The 18,670-nt window shown below is 38.2% G+C and overlaps 1 protein-coding gene across 1 annotated transcript; it reads left to right on the top strand.

The window, feature by feature from the left end:
• The first annotated feature begins 8,568 nt into the window (after positions 1-8,568).
• LOC148348980 (dicarboxylate carrier UCP2-like) lies at positions 8,569-17,884 on the top strand. Its single transcript, XM_088320532.1, has 6 exons — positions 8,569-8,702; positions 11,965-12,166; positions 14,081-14,278; positions 14,347-14,448; positions 17,324-17,504; positions 17,566-17,884. The coding sequence occupies exons 1-6, from the start codon at positions 8,577-8,579 to the stop codon at positions 17,669-17,671; spliced, it is 915 nt and encodes a 304-aa protein (XP_088176658.1). The 5' UTR covers positions 8,569-8,576; the 3' UTR covers positions 17,672-17,884.
• The last annotated feature ends 786 nt before the right edge of the window (positions 17,885-18,670 follow it).

Below are 18,670 nucleotides of genomic sequence, written 5' to 3'. Positions count from 1 at the left end.
TGGTAAGATGCTTTAGTGCTATATTTTCTATGTTTAAGGCTTGTATAAGTAACCTGTATTATTTTGTACTGAAAAATAAACATTTCATAATATAAAATGCTCTATAAAGATAAATAAAGTTGAGTTTAACTTACTTTTGGGAGATGAGCTTAAAGAGTAAGGTGACATCCTCCTCCCTGGTAAAAAGTGGCTGAAAAAAAAAACAATCTGACCTTTTTCTCCACCGCATCAAGCTTTCTTATTGAAATGAAATGAAAATGAAATGATCTGCATTTATGTAGCGCTTTTCAAGTCAATGACTTCCCAAAGCGCTTTACAATGTGCTCCACATTTCCCAATAGCGGCCTTGCAGCCATGTAAGGCGCTAACCAGCATATTGGGGGTATCAGGGGTTCAGTGTCTTACCCAAGGACACTTCGACATGTAACACGGACGAGCCGGGATTCGAACTGGGATCCCTTGATCCCAAGACGAGTGCTCTACCTCCTGAGCTACCGCCGCCCCACTTTTATTTCAAAAGAAACGTCTCGCCTCTTCTTTACACTTTACACCAACCATATTGGAGGTATTAAAGAATAAAAACATCAAAGTTATAAGCGCGCTAGAGATATAGTGCAGTGTGTTTACACACAAACTAGGAAGTAAAAGCTGGATTTCTTCTTTGGGGTGGATGCTGGGTGACCTCTCACAGCGCCACACGCCAGTAGTGGCAGAAAGAAACACTACAGCAATGTCCTGTAATCGGGGAAAAGGTGCACACATTACAAAATATAACTTACAGCAATGTCCGGATAATCCCGAAAAAAAAATCTTCCTATCTATCCTTTTTTCCTAAGTCGAATGGTCGTAAGTAGGGGAGCGTCTGTAACAACACAATAACGTATTCTTTTAGAAATACATATCAAATTGGTCTCCTTTTGCGCTAATCTGTAAAAGACTGTTATTTTTTTACTAACAGCGTAAACTAACTCATTATTTTTCCGCGTTACTTCGAAGAAAGCGTTTTTCCGCTCTCCTCCGAGTTGTTTACGTTACCTCTTTTAGGATCATGTCACCATTCAAAATAGCGACTACCGTTCAGTTGAATCGTGATTACGAATATGGTATTTACTAATGCGCCGAAAGAAAATGGGTCGATGGCAGAGTCGCCAAAAATTTAAGAACCCCGACTCGTTTCGTTGATGAGCCGGCTCTTGAAAGTAGGAGCCGGGAACCCACCAATCAAAACCCGGTTCACTTCAAGACGCTATATTTCTCTTGTGATCGGTCAAAATGAATTTTTTCCATGGATTCTGTGTTGTTGACTTTGAACTTGTTGAGTGTAAGGAAGGTTAAAATTGTTTTGTATTTCGTCTTTTTCTTTTTGTATTTCTAAATATTTGAATTTTTGTTTCCTGGGTTTTTCAGTGTTAACATTTAAGTGTTGATTTTGCTTCATTTTCCCTCATTCATGAAAATATATAATACATGCTAATATGTGGATGAAACATCAACAACAACCTGAAGAGCCATTTGGGAGCCGGCTCTTTTTAGTGAGCCAAGCCAATAAGGCCGCTTCCTCTAAAAACAGTCGGAATTCCCATCTCTACAACGGACCATTTGAGTTAGATTTATGTATTAAACCCACTTTATATTGTTAACTCCTGATTGTTATTTTATAATACTGTTTATTTTTGTTGCACTTTAAGTGGAGGATAAATCTGTTCCTGGTGAGGGGCAACTATCTGTTCTTCTCTTCAATGGACTCAAGTATTGCTAAGATTTCTACTTTTTGACACACAACTTATTTTTAAAGTAATGGAAATAGTTACTCTCCCTGGTAACGAGTTACTTTTACTATCAGGAAGCTCAGTTATTTTGTAATCATTTGTCCATGACATCAATCATGTACTGTCAAGATTTCTACTTTTTTGACACACATCTTACTTTTAAAGTAATGGAAATAGTTACTTTCCCTGGTAACGAGTTACTTTTACTATCAGGAAGCTCAGTTACTTTTTAATCATTTGTCCATGACATCAATCAAGTACTGCTAAGATTTCTACTTTTTTGACATACAACTTATTTTTAAAGTAAGGGAAATAGTTACTCTCCATGGTAACGAGTTACTTTTACTATCAGGAAGCTCAGTTACTTTTTAATCATTTGTCCATGACATCAATCAAGTACTGCTAAGATTTCTACTTTTTTGACATACAACTTATTTTTAAAGTAAGGGAAATAGTTACTCTCCATGGTAACGAGTTACTTTTACTATCAGGAAGCTCAGTTATTTTTTTAATCATTTGTCCATGACATCAATCAAGTACTGCCAAGATTTCTACTTTTTTGACACACAACTTATTTTTAAAGTAATGGAAATAGTTACTCTCCATGGTAACGAGTTACTTTTACTATCAGGAAGCTCAGTTATTTTTTTAATCATTTGTCCATGACATCAATCAAGTACTGCCAAGATTTCTTCTTTTTTGAAACACAACTTATTTTTAAAGTAATGGAAATAGTTACTCTCCCTGGTAACGAGTTACTTTTACTATCAGGAAGCTCAGTTACTTTTTAATCATTTGTCCATGACATCAATCAAGTACTGCCAAGATTTCTTCTTTTTTGACACACAACTTATTTTTAAAGTAATGGAAATAGTTACTCTCCCTGGTAACGAGTTACTTTTACTATCAGGAAGCTCAGTTACTTTTTAATCATTTGTCCATGACATCAATCAAGTACTGCTAAGATTTCTACTTTTTTGACATACAACTTATTTTTAAAGTAATGGAAATAGTTACTCTCCATGGTAACGAGTTACTTTTACTATCAGGAAGCTCAGTTACTTTTTAATCATTTGTCCATGACATCAATCAAGTACTGCTAAGATTTCTACTTTTTTGACATACAACTTATTTTTAAAGTAAGGGAAATAGTTACTCTCCATGGTAACGAGTTACTTTTACTATCAGGAAGCTCAGTTATTTTTTTAATCATTTGTCCATGACATCAATCAAGTACTGCCAAGATTTCTACTTTTTTGACACACAACTTATTTTTAAAGTAATGGAAATAGTTACTCTCCATGGTAACGAGTTACTTTTACTATCAGGAAGCTCAGTTATTTTTTTAATCATTTGTCCATGACATCAATCAAGTACTGCCAAGATTTCTTCTTTTTTGAAACACAACTTATTTTTAAAGTAATGGAAATAGTTACTCTCCCTGGTAACGAGTTACTTTTACTATCAGGAAGCTCAGTTACTTTTTAATCATTTGTCCATGACATCAATCAAGTACTGCCAAGATTTCTTCTTTTTTGACACACAACTTATTTTTAAAGTAATGGAAATAGTTACTCTCCCTGGTAACGAGTTACTTTTACTATCAGGAAGCTCAGTTACTTTTTAATCATTTGTCCATGACATCAATCAAGTACTGCTAAGATTTCTACTTTTTTGACATACAACTTATTTTTAAAGTAATGGAAATAGTTACTCTCCATGGTAACGAGTTACTTTTACTATCAGGAAGCTCAGTTATTTTTTTAATCATTTGTCCATGACATCAATCAAGTACTGCCAAGATTTCTTCTTTTTTGAAACACAACTTATTTTTAAAGTAATGGAAATAGTTACTCTCCCTGGTAACGAGTTACTTTTACTATCAGGAAGCTCAGTTACTTTTTAATCATTTGTCCATGACATCAATCAAGTACTGCTAAGATTTCTACTTTTTCGACATACAACTTCTTTTTAAGTAATGGAAATAGTTACTCTCCCTGGTAACGAGTTACTTTTACTATCAGGAAGCTCAGTTACTTTTTAATCATTTGTCCATGACATCAATCAAGTACTGCTAAGATTTCTACTTTTTTGACATACAACTTATTTTTAAAGTAAGGGAAATAGTTACTCTCCATGGTAACGAGTTACTTTTACTATCAGGAAGCTCAGTTATTTTTTTAATCATTTGTCCATGACATCAATCAAGTACTGCCAAGATTTCTACTTTTTTGACACACAACTTATTTTTAAAGTAATGGAAATAGTTACTCTCCATGGTAACGAGTTACTTTTACTATCAGGAAGCTCAGTTATTTTTTTAATCATTTGTCCATGACATCAATCAAGTACTGCCAAGATTTCTTCTTTTTTGACACACAACTTATTTTTAAAGTAATGGAAATAGTTACTCTCCCTGGTAACGAGTTACTTTTACTATCAGGAAGCTCAGTTACTTTTTAATCATTTGTCCATGACATCAATCAAGTACTGCTAAGATTTCTACTTTTTCGACATACAACTTCTTTTTAAGTAATGGAAATAGTTACTCTCCCTGGTAACGAGTTACTTTTACTATCAGGAAGCCCAGTTATTTTTTAATCATTTGTCCATGACATCAATCATGTACTGTCAAGATTTCTACTTTTTTGACACACATCTTACTTTTAAAGTAATGGAAATAGTTACTTTCCCTGGTAACGAGTTACTTTTACTATCAGGAAGCTCAGTTACTTTTTAATCATTTGTCCATGACATCAATCAAGTACTGCCAAGATTTCTTCTTTTTTGACACACAACTTATTTTTAAAGTAATGGAAATAGTTACTCTCCCTGGTAACGAGTTACTTTTACTATCAGGAAGCTCAGTTACTTTTTAATCATTTGTCCATGACATCAATCAAGTACTGCTAAGATTTCTACTTTTTTGACATACAACTTATTTTTAAAGTAATGGAAATAGTTACTCTCCATGGTAACGAGTTACTTTTACTATCAGGAAGCTCAGTTATTTTTTTAATCATTTGTCCATGACATCAATCAAGTACTGCCAAGATTTCTTCTTTTTTGAAACACAACTTATTTTTAAAGTAATGGAAATAGTTACTCTCCCTGGTAACGAGTTACTTTTACTATCAGGAAGCTCAGTTACTTTTTAATCATTTGTCCATGACATCAATCAAGTACTGCTAAGATTTCTACTTTTTCGACATACAACTTCTTTTTAAGTAATGGAAATAGTTACTCTCCCTGGTAACGAGTTACTTTTACTATCAGGAAGCTCAGTTACTTTTTAATCATTTGTCCATGACATCAATCAAGTACTGCTAAGATTTCTACTTTTTTGACATACAACTTATTTTTAAAGTAAGGGAAATAGTTACTCTCCATGGTAACGAGTTACTTTTACTATCAGGAAGCTCAGTTATTTTTTTAATCATTTGTCCATGACATCAATCAAGTACTGCCAAGATTTCTACTTTTTTGACACACAACTTATTTTTAAAGTAATGGAAATAGTTACTCTCCATGGTAACGAGTTACTTTTACTATCAGGAAGCTCAGTTATTCTTTTAATCATTTGTCCATGACATCAATCAAGTACTGCCAAGATTTCTTCTTTTTTGAAACACAACTTATTTTTAAAGTAATGGAAATAGTTACTCTCCCTGGTAATGAGTTACTTTTACTATCAGGAAGCTCAGTTATTTTTTTAATCATTTGTCCATGACATCAATCAAGTACTGCCAAGATTTCTTCTTTTTTGAAACACAACTTATTTTTAAAGTAATGGAAATAGTTACTCTCCCTGGTAACGAGTTACTTTTACTATCAGGAAGCTCAGTTACTTTTTAATCATTTGTCCATGACATCAATCAAGTACTGCCAAGATTTCTTCTTTTTTGACACACAACTTATTTTTAAAGTAATGGAAATAGTTACTCTCCCTGGTAACGAGTTACTTTTACTATCAGGAAGCTCAGTTACTTTTTAATCATTTGTCCATGACATCAATCAAGTACTGCTAAGATTTCTACTTTTTCGACATACAACTTCTTTTTAAGTAATGGAAATAGTTACTCTCCCTGGTAACGAGTTACTTTTACTATCAGGAAGCTCAGTTACTTTTTAATCATTTGTCCATGACATCAATCAAGTACCGCTAAGATTTCTACTTTTTTGACATACAACTTATTTTTAAAGTAATGGAAATAGTTACTCTCCATGGTAACGAGTTACTTTTACTATCAGGAAGCTCAGTTATTTTTTTAATCATTTGTCCATGACATCAATCAAGTACTGCCAAGATTTCTACTTTTTTGACACACAACTTATTTTTAAAGTAATGGAAATAGTTACTCTCCATGGTAACGAGTTACTTTTACTATCAGGAAGCTCAGTTATTTTTTTAATCATTTGTCCATGACATCAATCAAGTACTGCCAAGATTTCTTCTTTTTTGAAACACAACTTATTTTTAAAGTAATGGAAATAGTTACTCTCCCTGGTAACGAGTTACTTTTACTATCAGGAAGCTCAGTTACTTTTTAATCATTTGTCCATGACATCAATCAAGTACTGCCAAGATTTCTTCTTTTTTGACACACAACTTATTTTTAAAGTAATGGAAATAGTTACTCTCCCTGGTAACGAGTTACTTTTACTATCAGGAAGCTCAGTTATTTTTTTAATCATTTGTCCATGACATCAATCAAGTACTGCCAAGATTTCTACTTTTTTGACACACAACTTATTTTTAAAGTAATGGAAATAGTTACTCTCCATGGTAACGAGTTACTTTTACTATCAGGAAGCTCAGTTATTTTTTTAATCATTTGTCCATGACATCAATCAAGTACTGCCAAGATTTCTTCTTTTTTGAAACACAACTTATTTTTAAAGTAATGGAAATAGTTACTCTCCCTGGTAACAAGTTACTTTTACTATCAGGAAGCTCAGTTACTTTTTAATCATTTGTCCATGACATCAATCAAGTACTGCTAAGATTTCTACTTTTTCGACATACAACTTCTTTTTAAGTAATGGAAATAGTTACTCTCCCTGGTAACGAGTTACTTTTACTATCAGGAAGCTCAGTTACTTTTTAATCATTTGTCCATGACATCAATCAAGTACTGCTAAGATTTCTACTTTTTTGACATACAACTTATTTTTAAAGTAATGGAAATAGTTACTCTCCCTGGTAACGGGTTACTTTTACTATCAGGAAGCTCAGTTACTTTTTAATCATTTGTCCATGACATCAATAAAGTACTGCTAAGATTTCTTCTTTTTTGACATACAACTTATTTTTAAAGTAATGGAAATAGTTACTCTTCATGGTAACGAGTTACTTTTACTATCAGGAAGCTCAGTTACTTTTTAATCATTTGTCCATGACATCAATCAAGTACTGCTAAGATTTCTACTTTTTCGACATACAACTTCTTTTTAAGTAATGGAAATAGTTACTCTCCCTGGTAACGAGTTACTTTTACTATCAGGAAGCTCAGTTATTTTTTTAATCATTTGTCCATGACATCAATCAAGTACTGCTAAGATTTCTACTTTTTTGACACACAACTTCTTTTTAAAGTAAAGGAAAAAGTTACTCTCCCTGGTATCGAGTTACTTTTACTATCAGGAAGCTCAGTTATTTTTTAATCATTTGTCCATGACATCAATCATGTACTGTCAAGATTTCTACTTTTTTGACATACAACTTATTTTTAAAGTAATGGAAATAGTTACTCTCCCTGGTAACGAGTTACTTTTACTATCTGGAAGCTTTGTTACTTTTTAATCATTTGTCCATGACATCAATCAAGTACTGCTAAGATTTCTACTTTTTTGACACACAACTTCTTTTTAAAGTAAAGGAAAAAGTTACTCTCCCTGGTATCGAGTTACTTTTACTATCAGGAAGCTCAGTTATTTTTTAATCATTTGTCCATGACATTAATCAAGTACTGCTAAGATTTCTACTTTTTTGACACATAACTTATTTTTAAAGTAATGGAAATAGTTACTCTCCCTGGTAACGAGTTACTTTTACTATCAGGAAGCTCAGTTATTTTTTTAATCATTTGTCCATGACATCAATCAAGTACTGCTAAGATTTCTACTTTTTTGACACATAACTTCTTTTTAAAGTAATGGAAATAGGAACTCTCCCTGGTAACGAGTTACTTTTACTATCAGGAAGTTCAGTTACTTTTTAATCATTTGTCCATGACATCAATCATGTACTGTCAAGATTTCTACTTTTTTGACATACAACTTATTTTTAAAGTAATGGAAATAGTTACTCTCCCTGGTAACGAGTTACTTTTACTATCTGGAAGCTTTGTTACTTTTTAATCATTTGTCCATGACATCAATCAAGTACTGCTAAGATTTCTACTTTTTTGACATACAACTTATTTTTAAAGTAATGGAAATAGTTACTCTCCATGGTATCGAGTTACTTTTACTATCAGGAAGCTCAGTTACTTTAGAATCATTTGTCCATGACATCAATCATGTACTGCTAAGATTTCTACTTTTTTGACACATAACTTCTTTTTAAAGTAATGGAAATAGCAACTCTCCCTGGTAACGAGTTACTTTTACTATCAGGAAGCTCAGTTATTTTTTAATCATTTGTTTATGACATCAATCAAGTACTGCTAAGATTTCTAACGAGTTGCTTTTACTATCAGGAAGTTCAGTTACTTTTTAATCATTTGTCCATGACATCAACAACGCCTCCAGCCTGTAAAAACAAGATGACATTTCCCCCTTCATGTGACGCAGGTTGAAAAAAAAATGGTGGCCAGGAAAGTAGGTGAGAAGGCGCCCTCGGCCACTGTCAAGTTCTTTGGCGCCGGCACCGCCGCTTGTGTCGCCGACTTGGTCACCTTCCCATTGGACACGGCCAAAGTGCGACTACAGGTGAGATGAGTATTATTTTTCTGTTTAAATACGATTGCACGCCTTACTCCACTATCGTAATGACATCCCCTAAGTATTTTCAAAAAATAAAACAAGAAATTATTTTGTTTAGTAAAATAGGTAAAATTGTTCCTCCGGCAGATAGTATTGCTTATTTTAAATAGTATGCTATTTCTTTATCATATAACACATATAATTTTGTGAAACATAAAAATACTTAAAACGACTTGCTTTTCTATTGCTCGATGTCGTCATGAACCGGAACAGGATCAGGACCCAAAAGCGTGACGTTTCTCACACAAGCCTTTTATTTTACGGGAAATGGGGAGTCATGCACGTGAGGCAGCAGTCTGGCGTGAAATGATAGGAAGCCAGAGGCCGACGAGATCGATACCAATTGCCTGAGCAGATATCTGACGGATGGGGTCGATACCGGACAGGACGGGACGGACAGGATTGATAATGAAACAGGATATCGAAATAAAACAGGACAAACTAGACGGGAACGAAACTGGAAACCGATATTAAAAAGGACAAAATAAACGAGAACAATACCGGACAGGAAATACCAATAGGAAACAGGACCGAGTCAAAACCCACGTCTTGCGGGGCAGAGTTTCGTTGACGGACTGACAAACGAAAAGTGAGAGCACTGAGCTTAAATAGGAGGAAAGCCAATCTGTCAACCAGCCGCAGCTGGCGACACATGGGCGGGGCCAATTGGGCGCCATGGCAATCGTGACTGATGTAGTAATTATTTACCATTGTCCCTTAACAATTTTTCTGGTGAAATAATATAATTTTAGAAAATGAGCACTTTTCTCTCACGGGATTTAGTATCTCATATTAATTCAAGATAAACATGAGTTAAATAATAAAAAAACTAAATATAAGTCATTTGGTCCCGCCACCTGATACTGAAAATGTTAACAATTTTCCCCACCGAGTCTCACTGTTATAAAAGACAATTATACAAGATTTAACATTATGGGCTATAATTAAAAAGGTTGGTAAAAAATAATATTCGGGATATTTCTTCTTAGGTTTAATGCTATATTATTATTTTACAAGAAAACCAAATTGAAAAAAATAGATGTAGTTTCAATGACAGTCTTTTTTCCTTGTATTTATTTTTTTATGTTGCAGTATTGTTAAGTGATTCGATATTTCTAATAATACAAAAATAAGTCGGTAAATAAACAAAATTATTGTAATATTATCATTTTTTGAGTAAACCAAGTTAAAAAAATGACATTCACTGAGAATTAATTTGGATCATTACAAATGCTTTAAAAAAATACAGTGTTTTTAAGTTAATAAACATCTATCTTGATCCATCTATCTACATCGATCTATCTTGATACATCCATCTCGATCTATCCATCTATATCTATCTCGATCTATTTCTATTGTGAGCTATCTCGATACTCGATATATCCATCTAGATATATCCATCTTCATCTATCTATGTCGATCCATCTTGAACTATCTCGATCCATCCATCTCAAATCATCTATCCATCATTCAATCCATCCATCTATCTCCATCTTTCTATCTACATTTATCTATCTCGATCTATCCATCTATATCTTTCTCAATCTATATCTATTTGGGGCGGCAGTAGCTCAGGAGGTAGAGCGATCGTTTTAGGATTTAGGGATCCCAGTTCGAATCCCGGCTTGTCCGTGTTACATGTCGAAGTGTCCTTGGGTAAGACACTGAACCCCCAATACCCCCAATAGGCAGTTTAGCGCCTTACATGGCTGCAAGGCCGCTATTGGGAAATGTGAAGCACATTGTAAAGCGATTTTGGGAAGTCATTGACTTGAAAAGCGCTATAGAAATGCAGATCATTTCATTTCTCATTTCATTGCAATCTATCTTGATATATCCATCTATATCTATCCATCTACCTCTATCTATCTCGATCTATCCATCTATATCTATCTATGTCGATCCATCCATCTTGAACTATCTCGATCCATCCATCTCGATCTATCTCGAATCATCTCTCCATCCATCTATCTCCATCTTTCTATCTACATTTATCCATCTCGATCTATCTTGATTTATCCATCTATATCTTTCTCGATCTATATCTATTGTGATCTATCTTGATATATCCATCTATATCTATCTTTCTCGATCCATCCATCTATATCTATCTATGCCGATCCATCCATCCATCTTGAACTATCTCGATCCATCTATCCATCTATCTTGATCTATCTTGAATCATCTCTCCATCCTTCTATCCATCCATCTATCTCCATCTTTCTATCTACATTTATCTATCTTGATTTATCCATCTATATCTTTCTCGATCTATATCTATTGTGATCTATTTTGATATATCCATCTATATCTATCCATCTATCTCTATCTTTCTCGATCTATCCATCTATATCTATCTATGTCGATCCATCCATCCATCTTGAACTATTTCGATCCATCCATCTTGAACTATCTCGATCCATCCATCCATCCATCTCGATCTATTTCGAGTCATCTTTCCATCCATCTATCTCCATCTATATATCTCGATCTTTCTTGATCTATCCATCTGGATACATCCATCTAGATCTATCTCGATATATATCTATTGTGATCTATCTCGATATATCCATCTATCTATCTAGATCTATTCATCTATATCCAGCTATTTATCTATCTCGATCTATATCTATTGTGATCTATCTCGATATATCCATCTATATCTATCTCGATCTATATCTATTGTGATCTATCTTGATATATCCATCTAGATCTATCCATCTAGATCTATTCATCCATATCATCTATCTATCCATCTCAATCCATCCATCCATCTCGATCTATCTCGAATCATCTATCCATCCATCTATCTCGATCCATCTATGCATCTACTTATCTATCTAGATCTATCTATCCATCTATCTAGATCTATCAATCATCCATATACCCATCCATCCGTCTGTCAATCATCCATCCACCTATCTACGTTTCCATCTACTCATTCATCCACCCATCTCTCTCTCTTTCTCTCTATACATATATATATATATATATAAACAATACGTAGAACCATTTCAACAACATCTTTTTATAGTGAATGTACGCACGGCAATGAAAATGCCTCCCCCCTTTTCGATGAACCCACTCACCCGGCAACATTAGATCTCAGAACCACGTGCCATATATAGTACCCGCCAGGCCACGTGCCGTCGGAAACACGAGCGAAACCCGCGGAACATCGGTTTCTATATGTGTCCCCCGGCTTTAGGTTCAGGGTGAAGTTCAGGAGGCGCCGGCCGCCCGGAAATACCGGGGTGTCTTCGGCACCATCCGTACCATGGTGCGCACCGAGGGCCCCGGGAGCCTTTACAACGGACTGGCCGCGGGACTGCAGAGGCAGATGAGTTTCGCCTCCGTCCGGATCGGACTCTACGATTCCGTCAAGCAGTTTTACACGCGGGGCCAAGAAAGTGAGTCCAAAACCGGTTCCCTGTTGGCAAACCACACTGTGACGCCGTAGCCATGGTAGAACATGTAAAAGCACTTAAAGGGGTTTCCTTATGATTTACCCCAAACAAATGCTGTCAAACTCATTTTAGCACGGGGGACGCAGAGTAGAAAAAGCACTCTTGCGTGGGCCTAACTGGTAGTTCATAGGGAGAGAGCGAGAGAGAGAGAGAGAGAGAGAAACAGAGAGCTACAGAGTGAGATATAGACAGAGAGCGACAGATTGAGATAGAGACAGAGAAAGAGAGGAAGAGAGAGAGAGAGAGAGAGAGAGAGAGAGAGAGAGAGAGAGAGAGAGAGAGGAGAAAAAAAGGGAGAACGTGAAGGAAAGACAGGGAGAAAGCAAGAGAGAAAGGAAGCGAGAGAGAAAGAGAAGGAAGGAGGACAAATAGTGAGAGTAAAAGCGTTAGAAAGGCAGAAAGAAGGAAGCAGAGAGAGAAAAAGAGACAGAGAGCAAGAGAGAGAGAGAGAGAGACAGAGAGCTACAGAGTGAGATATAGACAGAGAGCGACAGAGTGAGATAGAGACAGAGAAAGAGAGGAAGAGAGAGAGAGAGAGAGAGAGAGAGAGAGAGGAGGGGAGAAAAAAAGGGAGAACGTGAAGGAAAGACAGGGAGAAAGCAAGAGAGAAAGGAAGCGAGAGAGAAAGAGAAGGAAGGAGGACAAATAGTGAGAGTAAAAGTGTTAGAAAGAAAGGCAGAAAGAAGGAAGAAGAGAGAGTAAAAGAGACAGAGAGCAAGAGAGAGAGAGATAGAGAGAGAGACAGAAAGAGAAAGAGAGAGAGAGAGGATGGGAGAAAAAAGGGAGAAAGACAGGAAAAGACAGGCAGAAAGGAAGAGAGAAAGGAAGGGAGAGAGAAAGAGAAGGAAGGAGGACAGTGAGAGTAAAAACGATAGAAAGAAAGGCAGAAAGAAGGAAGGAGATAGAGAGGAAAAGAGACAGAGAGAGAGAGTAAGACACAGAGAGAGAGAGAGAGAGAGAGAGGGGAGGGAAGAAAAAAGGGAGAAAGACAGGGAAAGACAGGAAGAAAGGAAGAGAGAAAGGAAGGGAGAGAGAAAGAGAAAGGAGGACAAATAGTGAGAGTAAAAGCGTTAGAAAGAAAGTCAGAAAGAAGGAAGGAGAGAGAGAGAGAGAAAAAGAGACAGAGAGGGAGAGAGAGAGGAGAGAAAAGAAGGGAGAAAGAAGGAAGGAGAGCAAGAGAGAGATGGAGAAAAGGGGACAGAGACAAAGTGAGAAGGAGAGAGAAAGACAGAGAGGGAGGGAGAAAGGAAGGGAGAGAGAAAGAGAAGGAAGGAGGAGAGATTGTAAGACTGAGAGTAAGGAAGAAAGACAGAAAGAAAGTAGGAGAGGGGGGTAGAAAGAAAAGAAAAGCAGAAAGAAAGGAAGGCAGAAAGAGACAGCGGGAAATAAAGAAATAAAGAAAGACACCAAGAGAGAATGAAAGAAAAAAGGGGAAAAGAAAGAGACAAAGAAAGAAAGAGAGAAAGAAATAAATTAAGAAAGAAATCATTTAAGAAAGAAAGAATCTAAGGGGAGAGAGAAATTAAGAAAGACAGACGGACAAGAAAGACAGACATACAGACAGGAAAAAAAAAAGAAAGAAAGGGGAGAGAGAAATTAAGAAAGAAAGACAGACAAGGAAGAAAGGCAGAAAGAAAGGAGAGAGAGAGAAATTAAGAAAGAGATTAAGGCAGAAAGAAAGACATAAAGACAGACAGACAGAAATCCTATCTTGAATACCAAAAGTAGGCACACTCCAATGATATGTGGAATGACTCAGCTCAGTGACTGGTGACATCATACACACACGGTTTTCGTCCCAGCAGTAATAAACCAATGTAACTACTGTTCCCCTCACGCCACCTCTCTGCCGACAAGGTTCCGGCATGGCCACCAGGCTCCTGGCGGGCTGCACGACCGGCGCCATGGCGGTGGCCTTGGCGCAACCCACCGACGTGGTCAAGGTCCGCTTCCAGGCCCAGTCCCGCCAGTCGGACGGCGCCAGGAGATACAAGGGCACGCTGGACGCCTACAGGAGCATCGGGCGGGAAGAGGGCGTACGGGGTCTTTGGAAAGGTGCTGGTTCGGGACCCGCCTCCCGCTGGCCGACAACGGTACTGGAAGGGTCTTTTCCCTGCTTGCAGGCTGCGCCCCCAACATCACCCGCAACGCTATCGTCAACTGTGCGGAACTGGTGACTTACGACGTCATTAAGGAGCTGCTCCTCAACTATGACCTCATGACAGGTGAGAGCCATGGGTTTCCAACCCCTGCTGTATAGGAACAAATTGGTATTAAGCCCAAAAATCGGTAGGGCAAAAAAAGAAAACGAGTACCAAATGAAAAAGAAGAAAAAAGAATAAAAAGGGAAAAGAGGGAAAAGAAAATAGCTGAAAAAATAAGTAAAAGGCTTGGAAAAAAAAGACAAAGGGAAGAAATAAATAAAGAAAAAGGAAAATAGAGAGAGAAAAAAATGAAGGAAATCAAGAAAACAGAAGTAAAAAAACTAGGAAAAAATTATAACAAAATGAGAAAAAAAATGAAAATAAGTAGAAAAAAAGCAGGGAAAACAGAAGAAAAAGTCCAAGAGACAAGAAAGGGTAGGGGTCTCTTTGATTGGTCTTGTGTTACATTCAAATCATTTCCAAATATATCAAGTCAATCTTGTTGCCAACATTGTACTTCCACTAAAAAGTGTGATTAAATACAGTTTTGTATTGTGCAACTGACTAAATCGATCCCAGAAATTGTTAGTATTATGGAACCAAAAATAGATTTAAAGTGAGGCAGGAAACCCAGAAATAATATCATTTTACTATATTTTTTTAAGTGAAAGTTCAAATAAACACAAAATACTTCAGTAAAATACTTCTTAATGGACTTACCTCCGTTTTTAGCCTTAAACACAATGAATTATTTGCTAAAGAAAAACAATTTCTTCACAGGCTAAGTGTGAAGCGCATTGTAAAGCGTCATATATAGTATGTCACAAAAGTGAGTACACCCCTCACATATCTGCAGAGATTTCATTGTAATGTTTGATAGAATATCAATGAAGAAACATGGCTTTGACACAATGAAAAGAAGTATGTCAACACAGGCCATGGCTCACTGGAAAGATATCCTCCGGTCTGATGAGACAAAGATGAATTGATTTGACTCAGATAGTGTGAAGCATGTGTGGCGGTAACCAGATGAGGAGTACAAACATGTTTGTGTCGAGCATGGTGTTGGGAATGTCATGGTTTGGGGCTGCATGAGTGCAACTGGAATTGGGAAGTTGTGTTTCACTTGCGGAAACACAAACTCAAGGATGTACAGAATGCCCTGCCTCCAGAAACTCGGTCACAGGGCTCAATGACCCCAAATACACTTCTAAGAAGACCAAGGTTTTTCCACAGGGGGATGAACTGGCCAAGCATGTCTCCAGATCTAAATCCAATAGATCATCTTATGGGCATGCTGAAGCCAAAGGTGAAGCACAAGATCTTGAATATACCCTAGCTTAGTTGTCATGGAGGAGTGGAAGAGCATTCCAGTGGCAATTTGTGAGACTCTGGTGAAATCCATGGCCAGGAGAATTCAAGTGGGTCTGCAAAATCATGCTAACCACACAAATGATTGAACTTCAGGAACTTGTACTTAAGGGTGTACTTACTTTTGTTACCAGGGGTTTGGTTATTGATGGCTATATTTTGAGTTTTTTGAGGGAAACAACAAATTAACACTGCGATATAAGCCTCACATAGACTACTTTTCATTGTGTCAAAGCAATGTTTCTTCAGAGTTGTTCTTTGAAAATGTTGTAATGAAATCTCTTCAGAAATGTGAGGGCTGTACTTGTCATGATTACCGATGTGATTCACCTGTACCCGCTCCTTTGGCGCCAACTGCCTCGGACTCTGATTGGCTCTCTGTCCCGATTTAAACCCACTCCTATCTGTCCCCTTTTGTCAGTCTGTCTGCGAACCTCAGTTAACACTAGGCAAGCCTTTTTTTCGACCCTGACTCTCACCTGTTTTTTGCTCCCGTCCGCCCCCCGGCTTTGATCCTGACCACGTCTACTCTCCCGTCCCGGCTTTCACCTCTTTTTGTCCCCGACCACATTTACTCTCTTGTCCTGGCTTTCGACCTTTTTTGTCCCCGACCACGTCTAGCTCCGTAAACACAAAACAAGCCTCTATCGACCCTGACTCCCACCTGTCCCGTTTTTTGCTCCCGTCTGTCCCCGGCTTCGATCCGTTTTTTGATCCTGACTACGTCTGCTCTCCCGTCCCGGCTTACGACCGATTTTTGATCCCAACTACGTCCATTCTCCCGTCCTGGCGTACGACTCACTTCCGACCCTGACCACGTTTTTGCTCCCCTGTCCCGGCTACTGACCCATTTTTGATCCTGACAATGTCTACTCTCCCGTCCCGGCTTCCGACCTTTTTTTGTCCCCGACCACTTCTACTCTTCTGTCCCGGTTTTCGACCTTATTTGTTCCCGACCACGTCTACTCTCCTTTCCTGGCTTACCACTCGCTTCCGACCCTGACCACGTTTTTGCTCTCCTGTACCGGCTACTGACCCGTTTTTGATCCTGACCACGTCTACTCTCCCGTCCCGGCTTTCGACCTTTTTTGTCCCCGACCACGTCTACTCTCCTGTCCCGGCTTTCGACCTTTTTTGTCCCTGACCACGTCTACTCTCCTTTCCTGGCTTACCACTCACTTGCGACCCTGACCACGTTTTTGCTCTCCTGTCCTGGCTACTGACCCGTTTTTCCGTTCCCGACATCGCCATCGCTCGCTACAGAAGATCCACTTCCGCGTTCAGAACGACCTGTTTCCTGCATTCAGCTATCCTTTCTCTTTCTTCCCAATACAATTAGTGAGAAACGCAACGCAAGAGGGTCCTGTCTCCGTTCTGGTCCTGACAATACTCACTTTTGTGACATACTGTAAATCCAGACCATTTATCATATGGGCGACACATATTACTACCAAGTGGGCAACTTCTGAATTGCTCATATATGAATTTGTTCGAATACAGTCGTTCGAGTACTGAGGTACCACTGTATTGAAACAGAATTACATATTTAAAATATAAAACTCTGACAATACCATGTTCCTTCCAGACAACCTGCCCTGCCACTTCACCGCCGCCTTCGGCGCAGGCTTCTGCACCACGGTGGTGGCCTCGCCCGTGGACGTGGTGAAAACCCGCTTCATGAATTCCAGCGCCGGCCAATACCGCAGCGCCGTCCATTGCGCCGTCACCATGTTGAAGCTAGAGGGCGCCACGGCTTTCTATAAAGGGTAGGCACGTGATCACATCGTTAAAGGCGCAGTGTGTAATACTCAACCTTGGTGGTGGTAGGTTCATGCCTTCGTTCCTGCGACTGGGTTCCTGGAACATCGTCATGTTCGTGACTTACGAGCAGATCAAGAGAGGCGTGACGCCGTATTGGGAGTCGCCATTTTGAAGCCTCGTCCGTCAGGAATACGGAAGAAAGTACTCGACGGGGAAAGGCGCTCGGTCGCTCTGTCCTTGAAATGATTTTGGGGGGGGACCCTGGGGTCTAAGATCAGGGAGATTCCTGCTGTGGGACTGACCGCCAGGCCTTCAATCCAGTCTACACTCAGCCCAGGGGTCGGGCAAAGTTTTGGACTCAAAGAGCCACAAAAGTAAAATATTTAGATGTGATTAAACTTACTGATGCCGTCTTTTGGTTGAAATTATCAACGCAGCTCCTTTTGTCGCGCATACACATATGTGAAATTCTTAAAGGCGCTTAAAATTACTCTCTTTGGGGGGTTTGGTTTGGCAGTTGGACTGTATTCGAAACAGTTCTTTTCTTACTTTCACCACTTTCATCCAGGAACGAAAGAAAACCACAACCACGCGCATGGAATCACTCTGCTCTTCACAAATACATCCTAACCCCTCCCTGCCTTCTTCCCTTCAGCGTAATGCGTTTTGTGGCTGTAACATCCTAAAATAAAAGTACAGTGGTACCTCTACTTACGAATTTCTTTATATACAAAAGGAAAAAATATTGCCTCTATTTGCTAAGATGTTCACGATACAAAGTCAAAAATACAGTACAGTACGCCACTCCTAAAGTTTCCTGAATGTAAACAAACTGGCTATTGCTTTAAATCTGAATGTCCACTCAGTGCACATGTGTGCTCCCAGCATGCTCTCCGTGTCGCCGTCACAGTTCAGAGAACAGGAAGAAGAGGTTTTTAAGCATTATAGCGGGGAGGAGGAAGCAGCCATCGTACAGTCTTTGGAATGTGTGGAAAAGAATCCCTCTGAAAAAGGGTTGACGAGTCGGGCTATCGCTCATTACGATGGTTGTCAAAAGCTGAAAGAGCAGACGTCATTGGATCAGTTTTTCAAGAAATGCGAGGCAAAAAGATAAATGAATATTTTCATTGTTTCCATTATAATGTTATGATGCTCTTTCACGATTTATCAA

The sequence above is a fragment of the Urocampus carinirostris genome, chromosome 17, assembly GCF_059441175.1.
Source record: "Urocampus carinirostris isolate Australia breed hairy pipefish chromosome 17, RoL_Ucar_1.0, whole genome shotgun sequence".
NCBI classification, from domain to species: domain Eukaryota; kingdom Metazoa; phylum Chordata; class Actinopteri; order Syngnathiformes; family Syngnathidae; genus Urocampus; species Urocampus carinirostris.
The sequence above is the reverse complement of the archived record's forward strand: the minus strand, read 5'-3'. Positions and strand labels throughout refer to the sequence as shown.